The sequence below is a fragment of the Leucopleurus acutus genome (genome assembly GCF_964270905.1).
Source record: "Leucopleurus acutus genome assembly, chromosome: 20".
Lineage (NCBI taxonomy): Eukaryota > Metazoa > Chordata > Mammalia > Artiodactyla > Delphinidae > Leucopleurus > Leucopleurus acutus.
In genome coordinates this window covers 7353468-7368132 of record NC_139162.1, presented here as the reverse complement: position 1 = coordinate 7368132, position 14665 = coordinate 7353468, and the positions used below count along the sequence as shown (strand labels likewise).

The window sequence follows — 14665 nt, the reverse complement described above, 5'->3', positions numbered from 1 at the left end:
AGATCTTAACAATTGGTTGAAGACATATCCAAACTCCCTCAAATGTCACTTCCTGTACAAAGGCCTTCCCAGGCCGCTCTATCTAAAGCAGCGCCCCTGTCCTGTGTCTTTGTTTACCAGCTATCTCTACCACTAATTATAAATACAGTGAGGTCAGAGACTTCCTCTCTTTTGTTCACTGCTGTATATCTAGGACCTAGAACGGAGCCTGACGTTCAATACGTCTGCTGTAAGAGTGAATGAATGAATGAATATCCTTCGTATCCTTAAAGGGGACCCGCCTATCATTGGAATCACTTCATTGTAGTGTGCGGACAATCACGACGTTCTTGAATTGTAATTGACAACTCATTTTTATATGGTCACACTTCCCTGCCCCTTACTGGAGCAGCTAGCCTGGCGTCTCCATTTAGGGGGACACAGGTTTGAAATGAAATCTGCTTACCTTCCTTGAATTGGTCCCTTCCAGGCTCAGACCCAGTCGCGGCCCTCTGAACAGCCCTGCATTCCATGTCCATCTGACGGGCACCCCATGAAAACCACAATCCCTTGGGTCTGAGAATGGGGCCCCTCCATCTTTGCCTAGTCAATGGGTTCAGTTTATGTCCTTGTGGTGTTTAATGCCGGACCCTGGGGAGCACCCCTGCAACACTCCTGGAGCCTAGGTTTGCAGGAAGGTCCCAATCTGACTGGCACATTTTCAGAGCTCTTGTGAGGGTCACAGAATGCCAAAGGCCATTGGGAGGAGACAAGGACTCAAACGGGCCCGCCAAGGACCAACCACCCCCAAATCGGAAGAGCAGAGGCAATGTGGGCGCTCACCCCGTCTCTCCTGCTGATGCCCTGCTGCTGTCTTGGGTGTGGGTTGTGGTGACAGGACACTGGCTGGGGCACTGAAGTGGGGTGGCATCAGCATGCTCCGTCCTCTCCTGTAAACCTGTGCAAACAGGTCTCGTCTCAGCTCAGCATGCTCTGTGACATCGCCCATTCCCAGCTACCTCCCGCAAAGTGGGGTCAGTAGCATCGTGGACGGTTCTGTGAACCAGGCCACCCCTGTCCTGAGTGGCTCCAGGGGTCGGGGCTACTCTGAGTGTGCACTGAGGAGTGGTATCCTGGTAGCAACCCCACGTGGTCACACTTCTGCATATCCTCCTCCATTTAGCCTGTTCCACGTCCCTCATGCCACGATAGAGGTCGTTTTGGCCTCCACAGTTGTGGAGAAGATAGGGAGTTACTGCTTCTCACCTCGCTGAGATGTGTGGCAGGGTCTGTGTGCCTGGGGGCGGGGCTTCAGGGTCATCCTGCAAACCTCTCTCACACATGGAACATATTCTTTGCAGCTCCCGGAGAGAGACAGGCACCTATTCAGGAGCTGAGGGGAGAGCTAGTCCCAAGCCGCTACCTGACTCCAGGCAGAAGCAGTACTCCAGGAGCCCCAGGGCGGCGGAAGCGTTGCAGAAGATGGCAAAGCTCGTCAGAACAGTGCCCTCCTCTGGGGCAGTGGTACAGGTGGGCAGTGGGAGCTGATCACGTAGGTGCCCTCCCTGTAGGCGTGCCGGGTCACTGCTGGGGAGAGGAGACGGAGGGTGCTTAGGGGGCTGTGTGAGGCGCACAAACTCCACCATGGTTCACGATCTCCTGGGAGCTTGTTCAACATGCAGGTTCCCAGGCCCCTCTCCAGGGCCTCAGACCTCTCTGTAGATTCTGGGGTGGGGCCCAGAAATCTGCATATCTAACAACTCCCACGCCCACCCCCTCACCCCCTTGATGCAGGGCATTCCAGGCTCTCTGAGAAACTGGGCAGAGATAGAATCCCAGTCCTGCCATTTACTATCCATGTGACCTTGGCTTTCACCTTTTTAAGAATCAGTTTCTCATCTGTAAAATGGGGCTAATAATAATAGCTTCCTCCCAGGGCTTTAGTGAGGAGGGAGCATATCGGGAAACAAGACTTGCTCAAGAGACCGAGTTAGGACGGGCCACAGCCAGGATCTGGAAACACGCAGAACTCCCCCCAAACCATGGGCTCCCATAGCACCATGAAGAGCCCCCAGCTAAGCTGTGCCAATACCCCACACCACCTGTTATAATCACCTGGTTTTTCAAAAGGAGTGCACACCTGGAAGAGCTGGGCATAGAGGATTTTAATCAATTAAAATGAATTCCCTGGCCTACACTTAATTCAGAAGGTTTGGGGTGAACCCAGGAGTGTGCATTTTAAACTAGTACCCCAGGTTATCCTGGGCAGGTGGTCTATGGGCCACTTTGAGAAATACTGAATCAAAGGAATGCACCTGAAAAAGAATAATCACCCCATTATTTATCTTTTTGAGAGTCTACTTTTCCTGCTGCTCTGGGCTTGTTTTAAGTGAGAAGCACTGAATCGCCTGGCAGGACGTGCAGGCTGCACACCCCACTGCTTTTACCACTGGTGGTGTGTCATCCACCCTGCATCATACAGTTCAGAGGCGGGTGTTTCTGTTCTGCCGTTTGCATGAGAGGAAATTGAGGCACAGAGACCTTGAATCCGATGCCTGAAGTCTTCCAGTTAGAAGGCGGCGGTGGTGGGATTCACACCACAGCCTGTGTATGGCCCCCGCCCTGCACTGATGTCCCCTGTTTCAGCGCTCCTGGGTTTGTCTTGCTCACTGTCTGCAGGAGACAGGATCTGTGACATGAGACTGAAGGAGGCCTTCCGACCTCTGACTCTGGTTCCGGTGGCCTGGCTGCGGGTCCTCAGGAAGGAGCTGTTCAGCAGCAGGGTGGCGGTGTCGCTCTGAAGGAGGATTAAAGAACGTGGCCAGAATCCTTGGAGTCTGCAGGCCCCCGGGAGGGGCTCGGCCTGAAAGAGAGCACAGCCCAGGGCCCCTGAGGCTGCAGCCAGCCTACAGGACTCAGCAGGGCAGCGGCTTCTGACCCTGGGAGGCCTTTCGGATTTGTCTCCAATGGATTGACGGCAGTATCACCTGCTTTCCTGAGGTCAGCCCAAATAGCTCATCTCCAGCCGCGTTAGAGTGTTTGTCCTTGTCCAGGTTCCCTGGAAGCAGAGTCTGAGACAAGGATTTGTGTGCAGGGCATTTGTGAGGGAGGCTCTCAGGCAAAACCAGGAGGGCAGGGAGGGAAGCCGAATGGGGCGGAGAATGAAACAAGGCAAAGAAGTGGTTTCGGGAGGCATCCAGCTTCATTCAGCCTGATCCCATGGGGAGCTCTGGAGCATAAGCTGCACCACAGAAATTGTCTCCCTCAGAGCCCGGGGGGCTAGGCTGTTAGACCCCACAGTTATTGGCCAGTAGCCGCCCCATCGCAGCTGGGGGATGCCTGCATCAGCCTGGTAAGGATGGGCTGGGCACCCACAGCATCTGCTGCGATGTTTCCCTATTGTTTCTGCTTCGCTGCATCCGTTCTGTCTTCTGACCAATGCTCCCCAGCCCCCGACTCCTACTCCTCGGGCTCTGAGTGGAGTTGACCAAACCCCAGCTCAGTCCTGGGCATGTGACTCAGGTCTGGTCAATCAAAGTGGGAAGACGTTTCTGTTTTTGAGAGGCTGCCAGTGTCCTCGCCTTCTCCAGCAGGGTGTCATCTAAATACCAGCTGAACACGGCTGCTGCAGACTTGTCCCCACGGTGACCTTGAGCATAACGCCCCTGCTGGCATTCACTGGCCTGCAGTTCTCCTCACAGCTGAAAGGGAGACAGAGAACGGAGCAGGGATGCTCCCTCAGACGTTGTGGCCGCCCGCCTGGTCTTTTGTCCAGTTCTTCTCAAGTCCTTTGAGAAGGTAGGAAATGGCTTTGTCAAGTGAACGATGGAATAAAAACAACTTCTGCCCCAACCAAAACCAGGTCACGAAGATGAAGCGATTCGTTCCTGCCTGAATTCCCATTTCATTCACTGCACAAGAGAATGACACGGAAAGTGCGTGAGGCTGAGATAGGACCCTAGGCTCCAATCCCGCCCCTGCCACTTGTGAATGACTGCTTTGCACAAGTCACTTAACCTCTCTGAGCCTCAGTTTCCTCACCTGTAAAGTGAGGGGATAAGAGCAGTCTATTTCCATGATTCTTTCTAGTGCTGATAACGATCAGTGAATCCTGGGATTTTACAGCACACATGCCACATCCCGTTGTTATTAGCTTAGCCAGTGCTGACCACAACCCTGTGAGAATCCCCATATCACAGACGAGCAAACTGAGCTCAGAAAGTTGTGTGATGAGTCCCAGTGACACAGCTCCTGAGTGGGGGATGGAACATGGGCCCACACGTCTGGACCCGAGTCCTGGGCCTTCTGTGTAATGTCATATTCCCTCACAGGAGCCAGTGAGAGATCACTGACTCCTGCTGTGTCCAACCCATCCCCAGTCCTTTTAGTATGAGCTTTAAAATAGCTCTCAAATCTCCCCACTTCTGTCTTCACGTCTACCCTAGTGCAAGTGAGCCAGACATTCTCCATTTGCCCCTGCAGCCCACTTGCCATCAGCTCTGTGGCTCTGTGCGCCAGGGACTGATCTCCATAGACTGCATCACCGAGTCTCCACACCTGCCAATGGGCCCAGCCAATGGGGAGCATTGAGAAGAGAGAGGTTGGGATAGTTATTCACCACTTTCCCTGCTCCTTACCAAATGGACTGCAGTTGGCAGAGGCCGTGTTCCTCTGGCCAAGGCCACAGCTCGTGCCGGGGGCACCTCTCCCGCAGCTGCAACTCCCAAGGGGATTCCAGAGATGCCATCCCCTTCTCTTACCCCTGCAGGCCTAAGAGGGACAATGGCTTCCTCCTGTTGTAGTCCTGCATTGTCATCCCTGGTTGATCCCCTTATCCCTGCCCTTGTCTGTAAATAGACCCTTTATCCAACTCCCCTCTGTTCCCAATTTCAGTGAGCCATCTGCTTCCTTCAGGGACCCAGCTGATGGCCGGGCCACCTTGAACTCTCACCTTGATTCCTGCAAGTGCCTAAGCAACCTCCCTGAGTCCTCTCTCGTAGCCTCCCGACCCCGCCCCAGCCGCTTCTCCACCCTGCTACCAGAGCGTTTGGAAGCAAAACGTGATCATGTTCCCAGCCTGCTTAAAAGTCTTGGGTGGCTTTCCAGAACTCTTAGGATAAAGGCCGAAGTCATGTGTCTGACATAACCCTCAAGGCCCTGCCGGAGCCAGGCCCTGCCTGCTCTTCCTCCATGCTCCAGCCACACCAGCCTCTTTCACTTCCAGATTATTGTATGATCCCTCCCTTTACTGTCTGTCCTGTCTCCCGCCCTCCCTTTTCCTGGCCAAGTTAATTCCTCTTCCGTCTTCACATCTCTGCTGAGGGCAGCCTTCCCTGACCCCGAGTCGGGGAAGTTGTCATAGAGGCGTGCTCTCTCCTTCCATTCATTTGTGTGAACCACTGCTGATCACCAAGTAACCCCAGTGAGAACTGAGACTGGGTCTGGTTTTACCCACCACTGTATGTCCTACCCCTTAGTCAGTGTAGCCAGAGCTGGCACTCAGTACATGTTGGCCAAAAGGCAGCCCTGCAGGAGTTTGCTCTGGTGCTCCCACCTGACTCGCGGCCTGAGTTCCAGGGGGTCAGACACACAGAGGCACTGCTTCTCCAGGTTCTCCAGCTCCCGGCCTCTCCAGACTGCCAGGCGCAGGGTAACAGCAGAGTCAGGCGTTGGCAGGTGGGACGGTGGCACTACCAACTCCCTCTGGTCTGTGCGGCGCAGCTGCCTCTCAACACAGTCGCTCCACTGAGCCCAGCAGTGCCCTGAGAGAGAGAGAGGTAGGCCTACACTGTGATCCACCCAGGCACCTTGAACTTGACACATGTGGCTACCTTCTGGTTTGGGGTTTTTAGAAGAAATGGGACATGGATAAGAAAATTGGTTCCAAATAGAGATTCTTTTTTTTTTTAGTTTCAGGTTGAAGGAATGGTGCCACAGAAGAATGTTTCTGGGGAAATGACCCCCGCTTCACCCAGACTCTGAGCAAACCTGCAGGGTGTGTTGGCTTGTTTTGCATCAGTGACTTGCACTGGTGAGCAGGCCAGCACAGAGCAGGAGAGGCTCCCAGAGGATATACAGCCCCGCCTGGGAGAAGGCGCCTTCTTGTCCCTGGTGTAAGTGATTGTCTACAGCTGTTTGTCTCTGTGCGGTACATTGGGGACCTGGGAGGCTGTATCTCTATCTGGGACGCTGCATGTCATCTCGTGCTTTGTACCAACTCAGTAAGTCTCTGTGTCCTTTGCCCTTCAACTCTGTTGATTAATGTGTATCCACTACCCCAACTACCCCTGATGTGTAGTCATTCACAGGATATGCCTGGGGTCAGGTCATCAGCTCAATCACCTAAAGCCTATATTTGTATCCTCTATTAATTCAGATAACAAGAACTAACATGCTGAAGGATGTCCTGAGCACTTACCGATTAATATCAAAAGACTTCAAATGTTACATGACTTTTGACCCAGTTATTCCATTTCTGGGAACTTGTTTATGAAAGTAACCACAGCCGCAAGTAAAGATTGAACCGTAAGGATGTTCATTACAGCGTTGTTTATAAGGGCAAATCATTTGAAACAACCTCAGTGTCCAAAAAGAGGGCACTGGTAAATAAATGATCATGCAGCAACTTGACAGTCTATTATGCAGTTATTATGAAAATCAAGATGGAGAAGAAGATACCAAGACATGAAAATGTGTGGGATACAATGTTCAATGAAAAAAAAGGGTAACAAAAGCAATATGTACAGTGTGAATGGCATTCATTTTATTTCTAGAAGAGTGTGCATAGCTAGGATATATCCGTATAAAAAGGAGAACAACCATTTCTTAAAAATAAGTACTGGTGCTACCATCTTGGTTTGTCAGAAAAGGCCTCATCACTTCCTCCTTCTAAACTATCTTCTCAGTGGCATACCAAGAGCGTGGAGGTTAAAAGAGGGGTTCAGTCCAAGAGGGGAGGAGTATTTTACCACTAATGTTGTTTGTGGTGACAATAAAAAAGCAGGCTGGGTTTTAGGGTTTAACTGTTGTTCCTAAATTCTCTACAGATAGTGCCTCTCCTGGTTGCCTGCATTCAGGGCCACCCCCATCGTGGTTTGCCACTGCTTCCACCCACCTCCCATTTCTATGGAATTCACAATCTCTGGCACATACAAGGCACACAAAACGTCAAGCGTGAGTAATCCTGGTGTGAAGGTTAAGAAAAAGAGCAGCAAAAGCTGACCGCTGTCCATCACTCCGTGGTGAGATAGGACGGTTCAGAGTTCTAAGGTCACCTACCACATGCCCACTGGAAGCGAAAGTCCTTGTTACTATCTGGCCAGCCCAGAGTCACTGTCGTGAAAGGATCCAAGTACTGACCGGGTTCCACGCACAGCTCCACATCCCCTCTATCTCTCTGCAGAAAAAGCAGCTGGCTGGTGAGACGCCCTCCACAGTTGGCACCCCACCTTGCGCCCCAGAGCAGTCTGTGCCAGGGGTGGCCACAGTGTGAGGCATGGAGTGGAGACAGACCTGTCTGATCCCCCTAGCCTGCAGGGGATGGATCACTGGGTAAGTGACTAGGCCAAGTGCGGGCTGGGTGCCAAGGGTTCATCATGCGTTCAGCTGCATTAACAGAGCCTGCTCTGGGCCAGGCCCAGTGCTTGAGGCCTGGAGATAGAGGAATACAGAGCCAGCCCCCGCCCTTATACCTAGTCTGACAGACAAGGAACCCAACAATTAAAATGCAGAGTGCTAACTGCTGCAGTAGAGAGGGCTCAGGGGATCGTGATAATAGATGAGGGAGGAAGTAGGTTGAGGACGCCTGTTCCCCCTAAGGTTTGACAGTGTCTGACTCCTGGGGCTGCTGTGGATCAGATGAGAAAAACGAGTGACGCGCTTCCTCTTGTGTCTGGAGCAGAGGACAGCGCGGAGCTATTACCTCTACACAGCAGACAGCTGGTGTCAGGGCAAGCTTCCCAGAGGACAGGACCCCAGGGCTATGGAGCCGGGGAAGGAGGAGGAGTGAGGGCGAGCTGGGGCAACGATGGCGAGCGCGTGGATTCAAGGAAAGGGGTTGGCAGGCATGTGGTGTGTTCCAGGATCAGTTCTGGTTAGACCTGTTAAACAGCTGAGGCCCAGAGGGCTTGTCCTGGGAACAACAGGAGGCTGTGGCAGAACTCAGTCCCCAGGGGTCTCTCTGGTTTGAGAATAAAGCTCAACCCCCTTGCCTTGGCACCTGAGACCCCATGTGATTTGGCCTCTGTCCGTCTCTATAATCTCCTACATCCTCCCCGCCTCCAACAACAGGCCTCAGGGCCTTCTCATCTACATACCTAGACAGCTCTTGTTCTGCTTCCAGGATGGCTGACTGTCCTATCTTCAGGTCCCCACTTAAATGTTACCTCTCAACAGCCCGTGTCTGATCACATTTGCTAGTCCACCCTCTGTTAGTTGCTGTCACTGCACTGTATTGGTTCTAGTTAGATGTATCACAGTTCTTAATTATATGCTAACTTGTGAGTTAGTCTCACCCACTAAGCTTCCTGAAGGCAGGGACCACATCTGTTTATTCACCATTGTTTCCCCAGCCCCTAATACCAATCCTTGAACATTGTAGAGGCACAATAAATCTTGTTATTGAATAAATGCATGCATGAGCAATGTCAACAGCAAGGAGTCAAAGACTTAGTCTTGCTATAAATACCAAAAGACCTGGGCCTTTTTTCTCATATAAGCATTAAAAGCCATGAATTTCCATCCGAGCACTGCCTTAGCTGTATCCCATAAATTTGGATAGGTTGTGTTGTCATTATCACTTAAAATATTTTAAAATATCCTTGTGATTTTTTCCTTTGACCCATTGATCTTTTTTTTTTAAGAAGTGTGCTGTTTAATTTCCAAGATGTCTGAGAGATATCTACGTATCCTAGATAACTTATTATTGATTTATAACATGCTGCTGTTGTGGTTAGAGGACGTGCTTCATTTGATTTCAATCCCTCTGGGTTTCTTTTTAAACAGAAGAAGCCTCAGTGATTGCTAGTGCTCTGCTGTTAGCACCAAAAAGCCCAAATTCAAAACTAAAACAGTACTTAGACATCTTTTTCTTGTGAGGTTAAGTGTTTTAAAAAAAATACTCACATTCTTTTCCTGAGCCTTTGTTCCAGGTGGTTCTTGGAGACTGAAAGGAGCTATGAACACAGTGGGGTTGGGTGTCAGACATTGGTGGTGTTTATAAGGTCACCAAAGGGCAGAGTCAGAGGGTACGCTGAGGATGCCCTGGGAGTATCTGCCTGTCTTTGGAAATGGTTTAGGGACACGCAGAGAATATTCAGGTTGTAGGAAATGGGTCAAAAGCAAAACCGTCATGTTCACCGCTGGGCTATAGACACCTCTTTGGCAGGTAAGAAAGAGGCGGGCAGCTGCCAATGGCAGGTAGAACAAGATTAAGGTCAGACTTGCAGCTGTTCGCCATTAATGTTTACGTGCCAGTTGAAGGGTGAGGGTGGGGAGCCGTCATCTCATATGCTATTTTCTGTGGTGCAAATGTTCCCATACAGGCAGATTTCAGGATGCCAAGGTGACCTCACTGAATGCATAGTGGGAGAGATGGGCACAACCAGCTCTGGCAGGCTGGTAGGAACTGGACTCAGCACGCCATGGTGTGTTTCTGGATCCATTCATTGGCGTCTTAATGGCTGTGCGAACCTTGGCAGGTTAGTTACTCTTTCTGAGTCTTAGGTGCCTCATCCGTAAAGAAGGCTGAAGGCAGCCCTTATTTCTCAAAGCTCCAGGAGGACTGAATGCTGTGCTGTATATATTAGTGCTTTGTCATCTATTCATCTGTAAAGAATATTAGTGTGTCAAGTTAAAAAAAATGGAAAAGGTACTCTCAGCTGATATGCTCTGAAGATATTGAAATGTGAGTTTGATTGACATCTAATTAAAGTGTAGTGATTAAGTTAAGCACTTAGGGTTGGTCATTCCATGTGATTCGCTAGGCCCTGGTGACTTGGATGTTTTAAGATCAGGGTATTACTGATCTTTAAAGAATTCCTTCTCAGTGAATTCTTATTCTCACAATGATAAGTTTGAAGGTCTGTAAAATCATACAAAACAAAGCTAAAATGCCAGACACAGAGATCTTTCTTAACCGTAAGAAGGAAGATGGTCCAATAACCCTGAATGAAGAAATCCAGAGAAGTTGTTGCTACCCTGATCCTGCCATGAATTAGCTGAGTGACTTTTGCAAAGTCAATTAACCTCCCTGGACCTCAAATTCCATACGTGGAAACTCCTAGAGGACTGTGGACAGTAAGTAGAATGGACATCTCATATTTTCTTCCCCCGTCCAGGCATCCACGCCCCCTTCTTTTGATAATGGCACTGACAGATGATATTTTCCCTGGGGAACCATCCCTCCCCACCCTCAGTCCTTTGGGTGAATCTGATCCTACGTCATGTTCCGGGGTGGACGTGTGATCCTGGTCTGCCCTGAGTACCACTCCCTTCTGGTCTCAGCAACAGGTCTAGGAGGGACCATGAACCAAGCTTAGACAAGTGAGAGGCAGCCTCAGGACTTGTTCTGAAAATATCAACACAGAGATGCTCTTTCTCCTCTGGGGTTAAGGACTGAAGCCTGCAGCCATCTTGCTACTACTTGGGAAGAGGGAGTCGGGCTGAAGCCAACATAGAACAAAGAGATGGAGAGAGGCAGATTTCCGAAGACATTGAGTGGCTGGATCCTGCTGTGCCTAAACCCTGGACTTTTATTTTCTGAGTTGATAAAATTTCCTTTGGCTTGAGCCATTTTGAACTGCTTTTCTTTCTCTTGCTACTCAAAAGTCCGGGCAAACACAGTCAAGGTGAATTTTAAGACAGTGACATCTACTATTGGCTGCCTACCAACAGCCAATACCCTGCTCTTCCTCTTGACTGTCAGAATCCATCTTCTCCCACAGAGCCTAAAAATGCTGGATTCCCAGCATCCCTTACAGCTGGGCACCTGACCCAACTTTGGCCAATGGTATCTAAAGGGAAGATTGCTGGGGACTAGTGGGAAAGATTTTTTTCCCTAATATAAAGAAATGCACAGGGGAACATGGGTTTCTGCTGCTGCTGGATAATGCTGGGTTGACAGGTGATGTCTGGAACTGTGGCAGCCATCTTGATTGCATGAGACACAAGCCTAAGGACCAAGCAAAAGCTCTGAGGATGGCAGAGCAGGATGACAGACTGAGCCTGGGTCCTTGCTGGTGACACTGAGCCACTGAACCAACCTTGGAACTAACTTCTTAGTTATGTAAGATAATAAGACTTGAACTTAAAGCCACTTATGTTGGGCTTTCTGTTATTTGAAGCCTAAAGCAGTGTAACTAATACAAATTGGAATGTTTTAGAATTCTGTATCAATGGTTGGATGTTCTGTTGCTTACATTATTGCCTATTTAGAGTAACTAGAGAATTCTTAATATCTGTGAAACAAAATAAGCATTCAAAGCTGTTTTGAGGGCCGCCTCACTAGATTCCCGAGGAAGTGCAATGCCCTAAACTCCTGGTCACAAGTTTTATACCCACTTGCAGAAAATTCTTACCTGTGACAGTGATGCTTCCAATTTTCAAACTCAAGTTTGAGAAGGCGTTCCTCACCAGCACAGTGACCAGAAAGGTGCCTGCAATGCAAAGGGTGGAGAATTATGGGCATTGTAATAAATTGTTTAACTTGCTCTGAGACAGTTCTCCCAGCCTGTGCTTCTCCAGTCCTGTGATGGCAGTATCTGACTCTTTCATCATCAAAGAATTTAATGTATCCCTGATGTATGCCAGGCATGGTGCAAGGCTCTGGGGACACAGAGATGAATGAAACATGGTCCTTGTCCTCAAGGCCTTATGGTCTAGTAGGCATGTGGGACACTCCAGTGTGGGAATCGGCGTGGAAGGCAGTGTGGGCATGGGGTTGGGGGTCTGCTTCTACCTTGGGGGAGAAAGAAATGGTTAATGAGGTGGGGCAGGGGCTAGAGCTGAAGTTCAGAGGATGAGCAGGTGCTCATTTGCCAGATGAGAGAGGAGATTCCAGCAGAAGGAGGCCAACTACATGGTTTTAAAAGGGTCGAGAGAGTGGGGAGGGGAGAGGAGGATTTGTCAGAAGACTTGGAGAGAGCCGCTGCTTCATGAGTATCCCCGCCCCCCTGCCTCCCTCATGGGGAAGAGGTGGTGGGTGCTACCTTCTTCTCTTCTCAAGTCTGGAAAGAAGGTCTTCAGAGAGGGCCCTTGGTGAGCTGGGTATGTGTTCTTTGAGGCTGGGTACTCCCATGGACAGGTTCCTTACTCATGCCCTTGGAATGATCTATGACGGGTGGAGGAGAGGGAAGGGGAGAGAGGAAAGGCAGCATTTCTGCATTTGGGAAATGATTACAGTCGGCTGGAAGCATCCAAGGACTGGGTGAGAATTTTCTAAGGACCAGATGTTAGCCTTGGCCGGGGGGAGGCGGTGGAGAGGGTAGAGAGAACGAGAACAGAGAAAGGGACCCTGTTGGTGACAGGAGAGCCCTGGACTGAGTGAATTCTTATTCTCAGTGGTTGTAGTTGTCTGTTCTCAGTTGTAGTTGTCTGACATCTGTAGTTGTCAGTTGTCTATGAGCCTCAAGCGCCCATAGACGCTCCAACGAGAGGCGGCTGCAAACATCTGCTGGGCGGGGAGAGCAAGGCCAGCGCCACCAAGTGAGCACCTTCCTGTCCCACCTGGTTCCCTTTCCTTCCCCCCTCACTCCCTTCATCCCTGGAGGTATCCAGTCTGTTTTTCTCATGGGGAGGAGAAGACTGCTTATCATCTAAGAGAGAGCCCCAAAGTCACAGGGTGTATGGAGATTTTATCTCTTATCTCCTACCAAGTAGCTTTTATAGGAGACAAAAATTAATTTGCATTTGAATTACAGCCTCTTTATTATATTTGCCATTGTCGTTCCATTTCATTTCCAGATTCTTCCTGTTCCAAACTGTACCTTGGGTACCTGGCAAAATTGCGATGTTTCTCTTCTTGACTCTGTCGTTCCTTCTGCCATCTCTTTTGCCACATCCCTTGCTGAGGGCATGGTAGCCCATACCTGCACATCATTACCCCCTTTCTCACACACCTCTGAGGTCCAGGGTAGCGGACCTGGGTGGGCTGGAGACTCTGCCACCTTCATCACTTTCCTGCCTGCTGACCTCACCACACTGCCCTCAGAGACACTCTGTTCTTTCCAGATTAAATGCACGTCAGCTGTGGCCTCCTGCCCTGGCTGGTGCCAGCCGGTCTGCTGCCCTATCTCTATTCCAGGCAGCCTCCTGATACCTGCTCTCTTGTCCCTCTCTCTCCCACCCTTTAGTTTTTACCCATCTCTCCCCCGCAGGGCGTGGACTGCAGTTTCCCGAAACACATTCTCCTCTAGAAATGATGGAAGAAATCCAAGTACTCCCGCTCTCTTCCAGTGATTCTCAGTGGGGGTGATTTTGCTCCCCAGGGCACAGTTGGCAATGTCTGGAGACATCTGTAGTTGTCATGACTTGGGGGCTGGGGCTACTGGCACCCAGTGGGTCGAGGCCAGGGATGCTGCTAAACATCCTACAGTGGACAGGACGGTCCCCACAACAAAGAATTATCTGGTCCCAAATGTCAGAAGTGCCAAAGTTGAGAATCCCTGTGACTGTAAGTTCTATAACTGCAAGTAATATCTGTCTCTTCCTTATTTTGTGACCCAGGCTGGATGCTGTGAACCATCTTTTTGTCTGGGACACACTGAAAAACTGGCTGGCAGAACCCTGGACACCAAGTCAGGAAGGGAAGAGGAGGGAGGTTTGGAAGGGGAGCCACAAACTCCAAGTACCTTCAAGAGGAACTGCCACGTGGTAAGTCCCAAATGGCCCCCCAAGGCTCTCTTTCTCATGGGAGAAGGTTGCATTGAGTCCTGCCACCTCAAAGTTCAGCCTCTCCGGGATACCGTGAGCCGCCGAGACATTGACCAGTAGGTCCTGTCCAAGCTCCAAGTTGCCAGAGCCCAGGAGGCCTGCAGGCCTGACAGGGGCTCCACGAAGTGGATGGTGATGTTTCTGGAGGGGGCAGAGGTGGTGGTGTTGCTGGTGGCTCAGATCTCCAAGTGGTGCATCCCTGGGCCCATCCGTTGCTGGACTGCTCCATCCAGGGTCACCCTGTAGGGGAGCGGGCCCCTCTGCGTGGTGAACTCAGCCAGGGTTGTGTTACCTGACAGCACAGTGTAAGTCACCCCTGTTCCTAGGTGGAGTAAGACACATTTAAGAATGTCAGTCATGCAGTAGATGATACTGAGGTAGTTCAGACTCCAGTTGTAAAGTCAGATTCCACATATAGACATAGATATGGATATAAAGACATATGTAAGGATATATCCTCCCCACCCAAATATTAAAAAGGATTATCTCTGAATATTGGGTTCATGAGTGATTTTTCTTTCAGGGCCCTCTCTGCTCACCTGCATATTCTAATTATTTTATTTTATTTATTTGGCTGCGCCGGGTCTTAATTGCAGCACACAGGATCTTCGTTGCCACGTGCAGGTTCTTAGTGGCAGCATGCAGGATCTAGTTCCCTGATGAGGGATCAAACCCGGGCCCCCTGCATTGGGAGCGCGGAGTCTTAACCACTGGACACCAGGGAAGTCCCTCTAATTATTTATACTATGCATTGCAT

The 14665-nt window shown here is 50.2% G+C and overlaps 1 protein-coding gene across 1 annotated transcript in view; it reads right to left on the bottom strand.

The window, feature by feature from the left end:
* LOC309977101 (polycystin-1-like protein 2) overlaps positions 1-14665 on the bottom strand; it is a gene marked incomplete at both ends in the record, with an annotated part of 81582 nt that overhangs the window by 43857 nt on the left and 23060 nt on the right. The window contains 12 exon segments of the mRNA XM_082863024.1: positions 1403-1519; positions 1522-1566; positions 2701-2842; positions 3561-3611; positions 3653-3680; positions 5534-5741; positions 7258-7375; positions 7901-7958; positions 11483-11633; positions 13827-13997; positions 14000-14084; positions 14088-14230. Of these exon segments, the coding sequence (XP_082719150.1) occupies positions 1403-1519; positions 1522-1566; positions 2701-2842; positions 3561-3611; positions 3653-3680; positions 5534-5741; positions 7258-7375; positions 7901-7958; positions 11483-11633; positions 13827-13997; positions 14000-14084; positions 14088-14230 (1317 nt within the window).